Here is a 17549-nt window from a genome sequence, read left to right as displayed (position 1 = left end):
TGACCTTGCAGGCTTGGTTTCAGGGTACAGATTTGAGCATTTAAATACTTGGCTTATGAATAATTCTGCAGACAAACTGATTGAAGAGCATTTAAGATGCACTTCTGCTTTGCAACATTTTTCACTTTTGCTGACAGGTTACAGCCTTCTAAACCTGGAATTTGAATCACACAAAAAACATGTACCAAAGATGCCAATAACCTTTTTCATATATTATTTTTTTTTGTTCATATTTTTCCAAGTGAAGACAATAGTGATATTCTTCCATGTTATAATCTCTGGCTTAGAAATAAAGTTGACTGATGAAAATACTTTTTAGTCCTTGTCTCCCAGTTGTGTCCACTGTGTATTGCTTCAAAACCCATGCAGAAACAATGTGATGACACCTCTAGGATTTACTGGTCTGAAATTCTCCATGTGTAGGAAAGCGCTGCATTACTTCCACAGAACGTGGCTGATGTACTATGGGATGTCCTTGGAGGACAAAGAGCAACTGAATTCTGTTTCCTACACAGTATTTCCACTTTCTGGAGGTGGAACGTGGCAGTTGCAAAGTCATTCTTCACATGTAGCTGATAAAGGAGCTATCTGAACCACTACTGACTACTCAGCTCTAAAATTGCTGTAAATTATACCAGCTTTGGACTTGACCCAGTTCAGGGTAATACAAGGGGTAGCCAAATGCCTGTGGAACTCAGCAGGAGAGAACGATACTCAATCTCTCAGGGAGAAGCTTCCACTTGAAGAATAAAGATTCACAAGGATTTTGATTTAGCCCACATGTGCTGTGAAAAACAGATACCAGAAGACAGATGGGAAGGTATCTGGAAATGTAAATACATCTCAGCATAATATACCTTGAGACCAATATTTATAGAAACCAGTTGGACGGAAGATTATTATTATTTCGGGGGGGGGGGGGGGGAGGGGGCAGAGAACACCCATTTTGCTGAAAATAACATAGCTACACACCCTTAACTGCATTTCAAAGCGGACTGAAAAAGCTCTCCCAAAGTAACTAAGGTGTTAATAAACCTGATCACTAAAGCAGATTGTTATAATCCACAAAGCTCTCTTTAATCAGATTGCTAAAGTATGTTTTCCTACAGAGCCTAATAGTATTTTTATAAGCCAAAAACATTTTTTCCTTTTACCTTAATTGGCTTTGAGCTCCTTTTATGCTTTCTGCGACGAATAAGTTTCTCCCTGTCCTGGAAAATAAGATTAAGAAGTTACTCTCTCTTCTCTTGTTTGCAGCTGTAGAAGGCCAAATCTACAGAGGAAATAAATCATTGAGCTTCCACCAACTCTGTTCACGTGTTCAAACAGGAATCTGATTCCAGGTGGAAGGGAGGATTCATATCCAAATCTGTACGTGTGTCAGCTGAAAACCACTCGAAGAAGGGAAGATGGCATATCTGAAAAAACACCCCTTGTTGTGCAGTTGCCTCGACAGGCTGTCAAACAACAGGCACCGAGGGACTTCCTGTTAAAATCACTGAGACGCCTGTTGCAGGGGACTGGTTTGGGCTTTGTATGAGAGGCTGTCTGCCTTCCCTGCAGAGGAGATGCTGCCTCTGTCTCAAAGTCATTAAACGACGGCAGTGTTTATCTCACCATTCATAGAAATGATGTCTTAGAAGAGGCAACAGCCAGTTTTGCAGTCTCTCCTTCCCCTCAATATCATAATGCAAAGTCAGCTGAAAAAAGGATTGTCAGTATTAAATGACGGAAGAACTAGTGAACCATGGTCTGGCAGCACACACTTTTCCAGCACATGATATCGCACTGTGTCCCTGCCTCTTGTTAAGGAAACTTCTTAATGGTAGCTTATTTATAATGGTAAAACAGCTTGGCACAGCCCTGCCTTGGGAACATGTAGGTATCTTCCCATGCTCCCCGGTTCCTAGTCTGCGTTCATTTTCAGAGCTCAACTCACACACAAGAGTTATACTTTAGAGTTGTAGGGGCTGATGCCCTCCTAGAAATTCAGTTAAACTGCACCCATGCACACCTACATCTAAAAATTTGCAGGTGTTAAAAGTAACATAAGATATTAGCCCTCAGAACTCTAGTTATAAGAAGAAATGCTATCAGTGGTGAGCTGTACACAGGACTCATTCCTCATTTCCTGGTGCTCTGAACATACCCTTGTTAACTCATCAATTATGTTCTGTTGTTCTATGACCTGAAGCTTTAAGAATTCAGTTTCTTGTTCCTCATTAGCCTGATCCAGGTCATTGAGAGATCTTAATTTCTTTAGAGGAGGATGTGACGTCATTTTTTCTCTCTGTGGTAAGAAGAAGCAGAAAAAATAAGATCCAGCAATTAAAAGACAAAAAGACCACCTTTCAGTTAAAAATTAGACATTATCTTTCATTGAATCTTTACAGCCCTTTAAATATGCTTCAGCTACACCATTTTCATAACTTTATTAATACCTGTCAGCACTTCTTAACAGTAGAGCAGCACAGCAGGGCTGAGTTCTTCAACCAGAACAACAAAGCTTTATCTATTTACACAGCGTGGCAATATAGCCCCTACAGCAGTCCTTAAAGGTCACATACCATATCTCTTGCTTTGCCATGTATCAAGATGCCCCAACACGTGGCAAGTATAGTTGAACTCTCTACCTGTCTAGCAGGTGTGGAAATAGTATCTACTCCCATGTCCTTACTGATACCCATCATTATGATCATATAGTGAGGAAATGGACATGCTTTAGTCATGTGAAAGACATGCATCCAGTCAGAAGAGGAGGAAAGGCAAAAAATGCGGTACCAGATCTATTTTAACTAGCTGTCCACATCCTGCCTGCTCCTGAGTGTAAGTGGGAGAAGCAATGGTTACAGCCCATGAGAATTACTCTAGCCACCCACAGCTTGCTAACTTCCATTAATTGGGCATCCATAGTGTCAAGAGCAGATGTCAGGGAGATGCGTTAGAACATACGTGCTGTGTGCACCTATACGCACCAGTGGTGCTGCCCGTGATGTCTAATGCATGCAGATTCCCAAGTCCCTTCTCTTTGCTGTGGGAGAGCACAAGGGGCTGTGATCTGTCCTACCACAGCTGTGGAAGAAGAATTCTGACCCGTGACACCTGCAATAAGCTTATCTATCTTCTGAGCATGGGTGAATTGCAGACTCTTAAAGTGGATTAACCTTGTAACACTGAAGTGTTTTTTCTATAAGACAAGAAAGCGAATCTGTTCGTCTCATTCTAATCAGCAGGAAAGCTGCATCCATTGCAGAACAGTCAGCCTGCTCAAGATGAGGACAGGGGCTATTGCAAGCCAGAGACAAGATACACAAACATGCTTAGCAGGGGAAGGCTTCTCAGCCTGCCAGCTCACATCTGACAACCCAGAACTTCCACCTTTTTTCTTTAATGCCAAAGCAACATCAGTGCATGTGCAGGGACCGGATTCTGGCTGCACTCAGGGCAATTCCATTTGAAGCATGTACAGACATTAACTGCTTCAACCCCGCTTTATATAGCCCTGATACACAAAATTTATAACCCTAGCCAAATTTACACCACCACCATTCTCCTTCTCCCATATCTTTTACAGAAAGGTTGTATGTGCCCAGTGGCAGACTAGAACTTTACTTTGCCACCATCAGCTCTGACAAGAACATGTACACTCTAACACCATGGTGGCTGAAAACATCGCTCTTAACAGCTTCCTTTTTGAGTTCCAGATGCAAAATAGCACATTGGGATATGACTCAATGATACAACTATTTTTTTTTCTTTTTTTAAAACAATTGAAACTCAATATTCTAATTTTTGGGATAGTATTAAAGACTGTGATTATGCATTCACTTAAATATATTGCACATGTATGCGTAATACACAATGTTATAGTATGTAAGTCTACTATATACAGACCTAAGCATGTCTATATCTCATCAATAGTATTACACACGATATACAACACACTTTCTCTATGTATATACATGCATATATTATACAGATATGGCCACCATAACAGACATAGATCATACACTAATCCTCATTTTTCTCTTCAGTACCAACCATTTCTATATTTTCTTTAGTGACTGCTTTGAATTTATCTTCCATGCGCTGCAAAGACTGCATAAGTTCATCATTTCTCTTCGTGAGGCACTTGTTCTTTTCCAGAAGAGGTTTACATTGTTTCTCAGCTTCTCGGACACGCTTCAACTAGATTGATAATAGCAATTAATAATGGTAAATAATCCAAATTAAAGATATTTTTTCTCCCTCCTTTGTTAGAAGTATTTTTGTTACTTCCCTGTTGGACTACTGTCCCAGTAAAATGCCAAAGTGATCTAATGGAACTGATGCTCACAGCTTCCATAACTTACTTTATCTATAAATCTCAAAACATAATTCTGCATCTTTGTTTCCAAAAGATGGCTTTATCTATGGGAAAACTCAGACATAGAGATGAAGCAACCCAACACAGAGTCAGGCAACTGCAAAGCTGCTACAAAAGTCCAAAATGACCTGTCCTGTATCTGCAAGAAACCCACTGATTTTCTCATTGAAAGATGGATTTGTACAGGTACCTACTGATACAGTGATCCTACAGTCTGGATCACAGCAATAACAACATAGTTGTAAGTCTGGCTTTTAGTGCCACACAGTGAAATACTTGTGAATATGCACAATGAACTCTGGTTTAGTGAAGAAAACACATAACATTTAAACAACAAATCCCATACGATAGAAAGGTATCTTAGGAGCATGCTTGGAAATTCAAGTATTGGCACAACCAGTGTTTTAACCCAGACCTCTTCCTCTGAAAAGTTATTTCCATCCAGTGATACTGAGAGTTTTACAAACATAATTTCTTTTTCTAAAGGAGGACAAGGAAGATGGCATGTGGCTGTGGAAAGATATTATCTTTGTGCCCAGATGATCTAGCTAACAAAGGCACTGTCTCAGTTTTGTATTACTCTGTCACTGGGAGGTTCTTGCCCCTTGCAGTTCTGCTGAGGAAAGGACTGCGAGAGTTTTTTGTAGCTATTAAGGACAGTTAACCGCATTTGCTTACATCATCACATCATCTTACTAGGCTAAACTAACCCAGTGATTCTGTCTGCAGCAGGTTAGCAAGTACCTGAAGATCCCTGCTGCTAACAGAAAACAGGGGAGCAGCTAGGAATTGGTTACACCTTTGATCAGCATAGTTGTGGGCAAAACAGCCATTTGTCCTACCATAAGAACGAAGTCAGTTGCTGCTAGTTCGAATGTACCTTAAAGTATATGGTATCTGACATTAACAGCCAGATAAAGGGATCAATTCACCATTGTCCATTCTCCCTAGACTGAAACTTAACTATTCCCAACCTGGTCAAATACTGGACTACAGACATTTTTTCATTTACAAGACAAGCCTCACCATACACTGTTGTATGCTCAAAAGGTCAAGGAGGGAACGTAAACATTCATATAGAAACCTACAAGCTCCCCATCTCAACTTTTGCTCTAATTTTGTACTCGTGAAACTTCAACAAAATTGCTGTTTAATTCTAGGATTAAAAAAATCACCCTCAGCCTCGTGAGTGACCAGCCTGATGGATGGAAAAGGCATATTCATCGCCGGCTACCATCCTTGGATCCTCCTCTCTTTGCCTTTCCCTACAGCTCCCAACCTCCTGTCTGACAGTGCAAAGCTTACACACCAGTTCGTTTCGTTCATCAACGAGCAACGTGTTCCTGTCTTCCAGCTTCCGAATTGTGGCATTCAGCTCTGCTATCCTCTTCTGGTTTCTGCGCAAGTCCTGTTCATTGGCAACAACGTAATACAGTTACTGATTCTTTTCAAAATACATGATTGGGAAAAGAATCCTCAAAAGCCACATACCACAGTCAACTTAAGCCGTCATCATCAACAAATTACGTTTACAGATTTTTACAGTATTGAACATGCTGGCAAAAATATATATATGTTTTTGGAAGAAAGTATCTGGTTCGGGGGATACTTTAATTGAAAATTTTCAGCTGTTTAAAAAAAATAAAGAGAAAACAACCAGAGAGATGTCAATATTTTTTATGATGGGGAAGAAAAAGCTAAAAGATTCTAATTTTTATTGCCTTTTCCTATTGCTTCTACATGCTGAGCCACTGCGTCAGGTGAAAACATAAGGACATCCCTTTCAGTATCCATTGCATTTCTTTCTTATTCCTCATTTGTATTTGTGCAAATACATATATCTATACACACATTTGTTGTGTAAACATAATATTTAGTCACACAACCAGTGAGTTCCATGCTTTGTGAATGGCGGTAAGGGCCATATGTGTAGGAAAATAAGACGGAGAAAGAGGAGGATCTCCTAAGAGTCTCCCATATCCTGCCGCCAGCCTACTCCCTGCCCATTTTCCCAATTCTATCTGATTTTGAGGATGCATGTGATCCAGGTAGGTATGTTCATGGAATGATTCTTTCAAAGGGATACTAATTATTTAAGATGTCTTATATTTGTAAATAGACCAACTGAGGAAACAGCCTTACAAAGCTTTGTCCCACTAGCATTCTCTCTGAAGAATATACAGATACAACTTCTCTGTAGCAAATAAGAGTGGGATTGCTTTCCCAGGGCCCAAGAAAATATTGAAGCAAGAGAAACACAGCTATGTTTCTGTTTTGCAGAGGCCAGTAAAACCTGCATACAGGGCTGCTGCAGTGCTCCGAACCATCTCCGGCCCTTCCCGGGATCTCTCTCTTGGGACTGCTCATGTTACACTCTGCCTCCTTCACCAAGAAGAGCTGTTCATCCAGAGCTTCCTTCTGCAGCTGCAGCTTCTGCACATAGCCTGTTTGCGTCTCCAGTTCTTTCTCCAAGGAAAATATGATCCTGTCTTTAGCCTTGATCTCGTCCATCTGAATGAGAGAAACACCAGAACAAGGGTATTACTGTGTAAAGGCAGAGCATTTCAGCCTTCTCCAATTTAGTAGCATATGATTTACTTAGCAGCATTACTGACCACTTAAATCTGCTGTATCATACTGCACTAGGCTTGTAAAACAGTACACTTTGAGGTTTCGGCCATAACCATACACTGGCACAGTAGCAGATTCACCAGCCTTACACAGGGTGAAGCCCAGGAACTGAGCATGGTGTGAGGTGTTAACAGATAATTGGATGAAGAGTTCAGGTTTTCACATTACATTTTGGTCAGTTACTTATACTAGTGAAAAATAAGTATAAACTCTGACAAACCCAAAGAAGTTTAGACTAGCTCCTGCTCGTGTAAATGGAGCTACGTTAGCTGAGACAGTAGAGGTTGCAGTCCCATTCTCACAAAGAGATGATCTGTGCAGACCAGTATTTCTTAAAGCCGACTGCCGTGTCATTAGTCTGCTGAGAGCAAACTCAAGGCCGTGGGGGTTTTTTGGTTTGGTTTTTTTTTTTTTTTTGTTTTGTTTTGGTTTTTTACTTCATTTCTGCCTAATATCCCAGGACTATCCAAGACAAAAAGCAGTGCCTCTTATTTCACCTCACAGCAACTTTAAGAATGAGGGAGGAGAGGATAATTTTAGATTAAAAGTTAGAATAAGATCAGCCCATACAAGCCTTGCACCCATGAAAATGGGTACAAAGCTGCTAACGTCATTGAGCTCAAGAAAATTTGGTGAATCAGAATTTGCAAATCACTCCAGCAAAAAAGTACTATTATCTGGGAATGACATGCATCATTCCCTGAAAACAAAAAATGCTATCTATGCTAAATTTTGCCTGAAGCTGCCAAAGATACTTTCTGGCCTTGCAGCTTTCTAGGCTTGCTGAAATCCTCCCCAAAGTATTTTTCAAATGAGTCAGGCTAGATTCTAATCTCCACTAACTAGATGTCACTGATGTAACTTCTTCCACTCTGATAGCAATACAATGGATTTGGAAACCACTTGTGTGTCAGATAAAAATAATTCTGGACTTATTCAATGTTCTTATGCAAGTAAATAGCCTTGAAAAAGCCTTTCATCATTTGGTACAGATAAAATCATACAATACATAGGTGGAACCTGAGTTGATCTTAATGTTACTAAATGGCTCAGTTTAATCCTGAATTTCACTATAGTTCCTTTTTATATTAAAACCCTGACAACAGATCTTCAACTTCAGATGAGAAAAAAAAAAGTAGTTTGTCCTCATGGCTACACAGAATTGCAAATGGGGAACAGTAAGAAGGAGGGTCAAAATTCAGAAGGCAGATACAAAGAATCCACCACTACTAGTCTGTACTATATTATTGAGCATTTTGGCAACACAAGAATATACCTCCACTACACAGACTTGGGGGGGGGAGGGGGGAGGATAAAATAATTCTTGACAGTTTAAATTACCATTTCTTTTACTTAACTGTCAAATGTTGAATTCCAGTTTTCAAGCCAAACTTTAAACTTTCCACCATTGCAAGCAGGTCCAGCTCCCCAGATGATCGGGAAACATGGCGACTTGCACCATTGCTGATGAACAAAATGAGGCCCACATTTTCCTCAGTCATTACTGAAGGCTATGCCAAGACCAAACCAAGAGAGATCTCCCATCCTGCCATGCTTTAATGTCTTTAGGATAACATCACAAGGGCTAGAGAAATGAACAAACTGCAAGTGCAGATGCAAACGCTCTTTTTCTAACACTTTGCATTGCACATGTATTACCATCTCAGCAAGCCAAATCCTTACAGACTAGGGCAATCACTCTTATTTTAAGGTGTTAGCTGCTATCACAGTGTTTGCTCTAGCTGACTCACCACCATGATCTATTTACTGCTGAGAAATGACAATGAGAAATGTTTAATACTTTTGGAAACCAAGGTGCACTGCAGACTTCTGTTATTCACAAAAGCTAAGAGGCACAAGAGGCAAACTCACTACAGCGTAAGAGAACACATGAACTGTTTTGTTACTGACCAGGCGGCGAATATCCCTTTCACTCTCCCATTTGATCTTGGAAATGGCTTCCTGGTGGGACTGATGCTCACTCCGAAGATCCCCCGCCTTGATCTTATCGGCTTGAATCATATTGTTAAGAGCCTCGTCTACCTGCTTTTTGGCAGACTTCAGTTCAGTAATTTCCTGCAGAAGCTTAAGGCGCTCGGAGTCAAACTGTTTTCTGGCCTCTTCACGAGCCTCAATAGTCAGCGCTGTCCTTACTTTATCGCTGCTCCCATCCCGCAGCGCACACAGTGCTGACTTGAGGCGCTGGATTTCGCTGTCTCGGACTTTCACCATCCGCGTCATCTCCTGCTCATGCTGTTTGATGAGGTTCTCCCGCACAGCCTGCAGCTCCTTCATTTTCTCCTCATGGAGTTTGGCTTTTAGCTCCGTAATCTGCACAGTCTGCTTGCGCTGCTCCACCTCACGGATACGCTTAGTTTCTTGAGTCTTCTCTCTTTCAAGTTTAGCAACCTACATTGAGATAAAATGAAGCCGCCTGCTACCAACATGATGTTATCAAAACAAGCCCACCCAGACACATTACCATGTCAAATTGAGGAAGACCCTGCTGCAGACCTTAGATGATCCTCCATCCTCCTACAACAAAATATGGGCCGAGTCCTGGGGCATTCACGTAGATTTTACACTGTCTTTACTCAAGCCAAAACAACTCTGTCTTCTCCAGGTGTCTTGCCTCATGCAGTGACACTATAGGTACTTTCAATGAAAAATTAGAGGGCTCAGAAATAGCAAGGTTTCAACAACTTTCATGACCATGGGCAGTCAATCAGATGAGAGAGAAGTGCTTGCCTCTATATGATCCCAACCAAGGTAAGGTGCACGTCTGAAAGTCCAGGAAACATTTCATCTTTTACAGATGTTCTTACCCATACATAGAGCTTTAACAGACATTTCTAGTCACTTCTCACACACTTATCTACAGAAAAGCATGCTTCACTGGTTATTATGCTTATAGAACAGCTAGCTTTACTTAAAATGTCCTTTGCGACTCTTCACTAACAACAATTTCTAAAAGTTCTTTGTCCATAGTTTTGGAATCAAAGTTACAGAGCAACCCACCAGTCCCCAGTACGCTTACATTAATATATTTCCAGGTGCAACTTCATACCCCTGAGCAATTCCACACCCCTGAGCAATTCCACAATAGAAACCTGTGTGAACCTACACCAAAGGAAAGCAATGGGTAAGGAATGGTTTCCATTCAAAGCAAACTCAGTAGGTTTGCTATTTACAGTGAAAAATAATGTGGTTTCAAATTGTAAGAACTTTCTTGTTAATTCCTTTTTAAATAAAGACCACAAAGAACAAGGAAGAGTAAGCAAACCTTTCAGAAAGAAAAAAAAGTCAATATGAATAAGCATAGTAGTAGGTCATCTGAAAGCCCTCCAAGAGACCCTGGTGGTCTAGCCTGGAGGTCTAAGTGATAACTTGCAGAGGATTTAATGAAGGTAGGAAGTGCTATCGGCTAGACCCTGGTGGTCTAGCCTGGAGGTCTAAGTGACAACTTGCAGAGGATTTAATGAAGGTAGGAAGTGCTATCGGCTATATACAGAGCTGATTGACTAGGGGTTTTTTCTCCCCTGCTATCCCCATCTTATTTCAGATATACCTTTCCCAAAATAAGCCATTAGAAGAGCTTGGAAGTGTACTTTTACTTTGGTTTCAATCACCAAAGTCATTCAGGCAAGTAACAGACTCTAAAAATAAGAGGCATCTTCCTCAGAAGGCTCCATGGAAAACAAATCTGAAAGATTCTCCTAGAACTCCCTCCGCAGGGCTCTAGGATGCACAACTTTTCAAAACAAAGTATTAAATATGAATATTTTTTAAAGGTCGTCTACACTTGCAATTGCCACTGACTTATCTGGAGGACTTCAGAGGCTATTGATGCAGTAATTATGTGTAATAATACATGTCACAGAAAACAAGAAGATTTTGCAGCCAGGGACTAAAAACCAGTCTCTTTTACTCACATCTCTACGATTCACGTGAGAAGTTAAAATGCCTTTACTACATAGATCACTTCTGAGAAGAAAGGCACATATAACCTTAGCCCCTCAACCCTCAAGTCCTTCGGACAGGTTTTTGGTTTGCCATCACTCCTTTTTCATTCAAGGTTCATCCTTGATTTTGAATACTCATGACTAAAAACGAGCCTGACGCCCTCTCTCTTTCTTGTAACACATCCCTTCCTGTTCATTAAAAAGGGAGTTGAATGCACTGCAAAACAAGGTGCAAATACTGTAAGTGATCCATCCTGACATGACATAGAAAGATACATCAAAACTTTCTTTCAACAAAGTAGTTTGGATATCCACAACAGCACAATGCAGACCCAACCAGGGCCTGAGTACAACCCCAGCTAAACTCTGGGATGTCTGGTTATACGGCTATTAGCTTCCAGGCCGCCCAGTTTACTAAACTGAAATGTCATCAGATGTTAGGTTGACTTGTAGATGTGCCATTCTGATGGGAAGAAAGGGAAAGTGAATGAGGGCCCTGTGCGAAACAGATTATTAAACTTGAAGTAATGGAAAAGAGACCTGTTCAATAAAAGACCACAACAGCCCAGAGGTTTCTACCCTCTTTGGATTCACTGGTAGAGTGAACCCATTGCTAGCAAAGATGGGTAAAGTCCAAAGATCCTACTTGTTTGTCCCATTGTGGGATGAATGCTTTCTTAAAGCTCCTTCTGACATTGTGGATGACTGCCCAGTTTGGCATCCTATTTCTAATCTGATTTTACAAATGGGGTTGTACCAAGATGTCAAATCTGAACCTGCTTACATCTACAGAAAAAGGAAGACAATGCTAAAATCTGAATTCCAGACTAATATAAAATTTGCAATGATGTCTGCTCCTCTCAGTCCAAACTGCAGAACAATTCAGAAGTGTGATCTACTTTCTGAGACTGCAGTTTTCAGCTCCTGACTACACCACGATGACAATTCCTTCAATACCCTGAGCACTCAGTCCAATTTAGTCACAGGAATGGACAAGAGCACCTATGTATGGGCATCCCGAGAGGTACTCAAGCACACAAGCAATTTTATTATTTTGTTCCTGTTCTGCTCCTATCCTCTCCAGTGTTACTCAAGCACATTTAAATATACTTCAGATAAGTTTGTTTTGTTTTGTTTTCAAGATTTTCCTACTCTTGCAACTCTCATTACTTTGGGCCATCCTTGAAGTGATGTCTAGTAACAAAAATCTGCGCTAGCAACTTCCGTATTGGAATTCCATAGCTGCAGTGATAACAAAAGCAGCAAGACTCAGAATATAGTGGAAAGCATTACAGAAGCTCCCTGGGCCATCAGCTTTCTGGCAGCCAGCCTGTAGCTCCTTAAGAGAATAAGTAAGCCTTGCCTGTGTACAACACATGAATGCCAACGCTTGCATGGAAAACAAAAGAATCGAAAAACATTTTTGCTTTCCAAGACTGTCATTGACCATCTATGAAAGAAAAGGATGCAGAATGAGTTTGAAAGAGTGGTAATGCCTGCATTGCTGCAGTTTGCAAATCTTGTCTATTTTAAAAGGTAGCAAATGGCTATAAATCTTACTGGTAGGTGAAGGGAGAATGCCCCTAGAGATTCTCAGAACATCAGATAATGCAGAACTGGCTATTCTTGTTTTCGTTTAGCTGCTCCTAAATTATACAAACCAACTTGCACTATACCACATGAGATTGCACTGAGATTACTAGTATGATTAACTTCGATATATTGGCATGAACATCTGTCCTTAAGAGAGAGAAATGAAAAAGACCTTTTAGAAGCTGAAGGATTTGTGGTTATTCAGGTTTGGAAGCTAGACGCAAGTCATTCTGGGTTTATTTGCCTAGAATATAGGCTTATTTGCAAAGGAATCAAAGAGTCAGGTCATTATATTCAACTATATTCCATTTTGAAAACCAATATATCACCAGGCATCATCCTTTGAAAATGTGCCTGCCACCAGACTGCAGGTGGGGGACGCCTGGCTGCAGTTAGCACTGCCTCCAGTCCACTTCATAGGAATTCACCAGGAGTTACTAAACAGACATTTGTTATCTTCACTGCTCATAAAGAACACACTGCTAAACCTGAAGACTGCATTCATCTCACCCATGTTCAGGGAACTTTAGCAGTTACCATGTAAGGTTTTATTGCACAAAAGCTGTACTCTGCCTATAAAACACAGATGTATTGTGCTTGCCACTAGAAGCATCTCTAAATGAAGAGGTAGCAACACTGTTGACAGCAAAAAGAACACTTCTTTGCAAAGCCACTTCCGCATCACCTGTGGGAAAATTGATGCTGCTTGCAAGATTTTAATAGAATGCAGGCAGGGTATGTGCAAGTAGGTGTAAAACAATAGCCAGTATTTTATACTTGGATAACACCCAGCCCATTACCTTTTCACAGGTTACAAAAGCTGTGGTAGTGTAAAGAGATATTATGTGTTGCACAAGGGATGCCCTAGCATAGAGAATGCAGGAAGAGAGTGAAAAGTTCAGCAGAAGATGTAGGCAAGAGCTGAAGCTGCAGTGCACAGCCCTGAGGTTGTACCAAACGCTTCTAAAGTATATGGGAGGCACCTCAATCTTCACAGGTATGTCTATACTGTAGGGCCATGGCTATCCTATGCGTGCATGATACTCAGCTGGCTTTAGAATAACTTTACATATCTGAGACTGTAACTCTAGCAGACTGTTGCTACCTGGACAAACTTTAAACAATGCATGCATACCCTAGCACATACAATACAGTTCAGCTGCACTGCAGATGGATTACAAGGGTCTACATGGATTGTCATGCTATATATTTAGGGAACACTTCACTCAACTTTGAAGTAAGGGCATGTCTTGCTGAAATATTGGCCATTCAAAAAGCAGCAACACTACACAGTTTCTAAACACTGAATGGATAGGATGAAACCCATTAATTGGAAAATGGCCAAAGATGTTATAAAAGACATATTGCTCCATTTGAGAGCCAAAGGCTTCTTAAACTTGTACCTCAGTAAAAAGGGGTCTTTTCCATGGAAGCAACAGGACATCCACAGTAAGAAAATGTCATATGTGGGGAAAGAATCAGACCACTGTTCTAGGAAAGAGTTATGTTGCATCTGTTGATTTCTGTGACATTATTTTTCCCATGTGTTTCTCTGCTTCAACACAGATACTGTTATTTAAAACCAAACCCTCACTCACCTTAGATTTCTCCTGATGCAGCTCAATTTGAATGTCCGTTAGCTTGGTCCTGAGTTCCTCATTGGCAGCCTGTAGGGCAACAATCAGTGCCTCAGGCTTTTCGCCCTTACTACGTCCTTTTTTTGACATGGTTTCTTATCAGCGAGAGTCCACGTGTTTAATTATTTCAAATATGGACTGCCATCTTTTCCTGTTCCTTTCAGTGCCAGTTAGTTCAGCACCTACTGCGTGAAATTCCTCAAGGTCCTGGACTCGGCTGCTTTGGAAGCCCTGCGAGAAATAACACATACTATTATTTGTCAGCGGACACTGCAGCATGACAGCTCACATGGTTACAGAACACAAGAGAGAGCTCACTTCCCCAAACACTGCAATCTTTGTCTGAAAACCTGCAAGGGAGACCCCAGCACAATCAGGCTTCTGTATTTAAGTCTGGCTTACTTGTGGAGATCCCATATATGCCCTTTTCCTGTTCTCAGAAAGAGGCACCATGCAATGAAGATAGGAGTTTGTTTACCCTAAGTATTAGTGCTGTTGAGAGTACAGGATTAGAAAGAACAGGTCATTTAATCCAAGCCTTGCAATCTGAGGCAACCGCAAAGCAGGCACTTTAGTCTCAAGGATCCATGAACAATATCTTCCTCTTACTCTTCCCAACCCTTGAACCCCCCCACAATCCTGTGCCAAACTCAAAGACTTCCCACAACACACCTACAATTGCCACAGGAAGAGAGGGGAAGTGCTGAAGTCCTCACCAGCATTCTAGGTCTCTGAGGAAGCAGAGAACTAACGACACGCAAAAGCCTGTATCAGACGAGAAATTGTCCCCTTTGCTATTTTGAAGGGAATGCAAAAGAATTCCACCAATTCCCAATTTTGGGGGGAAAATTCCATCCTAAACCAAACTGATGCGGTAAGCTTAAATCCAAGCACATCAGCAAGATGTGCAGATCAGAAAGCCAAGGGGTTTTTCCATCTCACCAAGAACACGAGTGTCCCTCTGTCCCATATACCTACTGGGGGGGGGGTGGGGTGGGGGTGTCGTGTTTGGTTTTTTTAGCATTTGTCTTGGTTATTGGCACTGACTGACAGCCTCTGATAAAGAGGTATTCTGTCTAACCACAAAATAAATGTGGATTTAATAAGCTCCCTACAAATTTCTGTGGCCATGTGTCTCAGCACTGAACAGAGGTTTAGATGGTGCCATGTTCATGTTCAAACAGTCATTCCGACATTCGTACCATACCCACAAAACCTGCAGAAATGACACACATCCTTTGAGACAATAGCAGAATCTTCAGTGAAGAACTGAACAAAGCAGATTCACTAATTCTAGCCATACTGATCCTGCTACCCTGAAAGCACTGTCCTATATCACCCAAGGCTTCCTATGCTGCTCCCAGTTACAGTACCTCTGAAATCTTGACATTGCATTGTATACATACGGCTACAAATGAGAGCAGGATCTGATCCGCATTTCCCGCAGTGCCTCATATTCAATACTGGTAACAAAGGATCTAATCATGCTAGTTATACGAAGACTTTTTCACCAGGAAGGCTGAAACGGTACATCAGAGCTGAGCCTGCTGTAGGTGCAGACGATTGAGAAGGAAAATGGGCTTTGAAAAGCAGTTAATAAAAATGCCTTGTTCTTGTCACGTATCATGTGACACAGCACATAGAGATCTGATTTAGTGCTGGCAAAAAACAGGCCTGATGGGACAGAAATGGTCAAGAAAGAAGAAATCTTTGGCTGACAACGCCAAATGAACACTATTACATGAAGACTTGTTGGGTTGGAGCAAAGGATCCCACTTTCACCAGATTAACCACAGAAAGGATGCCTTTTGAGAAAGACAACAGAACGTAAGCAAAGCAGGAAGAACAACAGATTAAAAAAATCACAGGACTTCTTTGCTGTGTTGTTTAGATCCTCAACCACCCTGAAAGCAGAAAGCACTTTCAGAGACTCCTCTGGCCCAGAGGCCTCTTCAGCACAGCGCAGAGAGGCTCTGAGCACACGTGGCAGCTCTTGCCGGCTGGGGCTGCTCTCACCACTGACCCGTTTCAATAGCCACTGTGACTGGCACGCAGCACCGAGGGCAGCCCGACTGTCACGGACACCATGCCAGGGCATGCAGCAAGCTGCTGTCAGGTCAGCCTCCCAGAGGCCAACAGCGCTTCATAAGAGATGAATGTTTTCACTCAGGAATGAGATGCCTTGGATGTTTAGGCTTGAAAGAATAAAGACAGATAATTACAGACACCTCCACCCTGCAGATGGAAGCTGGGGTGCTACCCAAACAGCCACTGCATACGGACAGTGCAGACTGGAACAGCAGCAAAAAAAACCCACGTCAAATGGCATACACACTTGAGTTAGGAAAGGAACAGAGTAAAGGGAAAATCCAGAATGAGGTGCAAAAAACACATTCTCAGTCTTCTACAAACGGGTAATTCACTCCTTAAAAGCTAATCAAACAGGCATTTATATTTTTCACTCTGCAGATGTAAAACACCAGTTTAGCATGTGTATACAAAGCCATTCCGGGGGCAGCAGTGATATGCTGTAGCACTGAGATAACAGAAACTTCTACTAATAGCCCAAATGTGACTTGGATTCTATTTACAGGGGAGTTCTTGTGATTGCTTCTGCTGCCTCTTCCCAGACATGGAGTCAGAAATCAGCCACAGCTCTAGTGTTGCCAGGCTCTTCCAGTTTTCCCTGAGAGAAATTTAGGAAGGTAAACAAGTAGGCATGGATTAGGGGAAAAATATCGATCAAAAAAAAGAAAAAGAAACTGAGGCAAAATTTCTGTTTCCTGCAAGATGGGCTCCAGGAAGCATTCCTGACAGTGAAAAACGCTTTAACAGAAACAGAAGTTTTTCCAAGCCTAGGAAAGGCACAGTACCACAGAGGAAAAAAGTGAGAGGAGCCTAATTGGTCACTTCCATCTTTTAGTGCTATTCTTCTTTGATTATTGAAATAAAGTAAGTACCTCCCAGGATGCCAGGGGGATGATATTTAGGCCTAGAATACATTAATAGAGCTGATGCTACTGCAGATATAACACGTATACGAAGCTACACACACACATACATATGCATATACTCCATTGAGCAGAAAAAGCAGGCTGCTTCATCTTTATCTCCTCTTCCAGAATAATCCCCAGAAGATGTTACCCTGCACTTAACTGGAAAAAAAATACTATTTGCAGAGCAGGGAATTCCCTCTGTCAGCAGGGAATACGGGAGCTGTAGCCTCCAACACTGACCAAAACATATCTATAAAACTCAGAATGCTGTCAGTCACTTCATTTTTGCTTCCTTATCTATATTTCCTTTCTGAAAAGCACTTTGCACTTCTCTGTTAAATCCTCATTAGCCAGATTTCACCTC

At 41.4% G+C, this 17549-nt stretch overlaps 1 protein-coding gene across 2 annotated transcripts in view; it reads right to left on the bottom strand.

Moving 5' to 3' along the window:
* JAKMIP2 (janus kinase and microtubule interacting protein 2) overlaps window positions 1–14279 on the bottom strand; it is a gene marked incomplete at both ends in the record, with an annotated part of 29558 nt that extends 15279 nt beyond the window's left edge. For both annotated transcript variants that reach the window (XM_082490048.1, XM_082490049.1), the window contains 7 exons: window positions 1155–1211; window positions 2150–2290; window positions 4042–4188; window positions 5676–5774; window positions 6668–6877; window positions 8909–9406; window positions 14151–14279. In XM_082490048.1, coding sequence (XP_082346174.1) covers window positions 1155–1211; window positions 2150–2290; window positions 4042–4188; window positions 5676–5774; window positions 6668–6877; window positions 8909–9406; window positions 14151–14279 — 1281 coding nt within the window. The remainder of the gene's footprint in view (window positions 1–1154; window positions 1212–2149; window positions 2291–4041; window positions 4189–5675; window positions 5775–6667; window positions 6878–8908; window positions 9407–14150) is intronic.
* Window positions 14280–17549: the final 3270 nt, after the last annotated feature.

This window comes from Vanellus vanellus (genome assembly GCF_965231255.1).
Source record: "Vanellus vanellus genome assembly, chromosome: 13".
In the NCBI taxonomy this organism is placed as follows: Eukaryota; Metazoa; Chordata; class Aves; order Charadriiformes; family Charadriidae; genus Vanellus; species Vanellus vanellus.
Note: the sequence above shows the minus strand (reverse complement) of the source record. Positions and strands in the feature narration are given on the sequence as shown.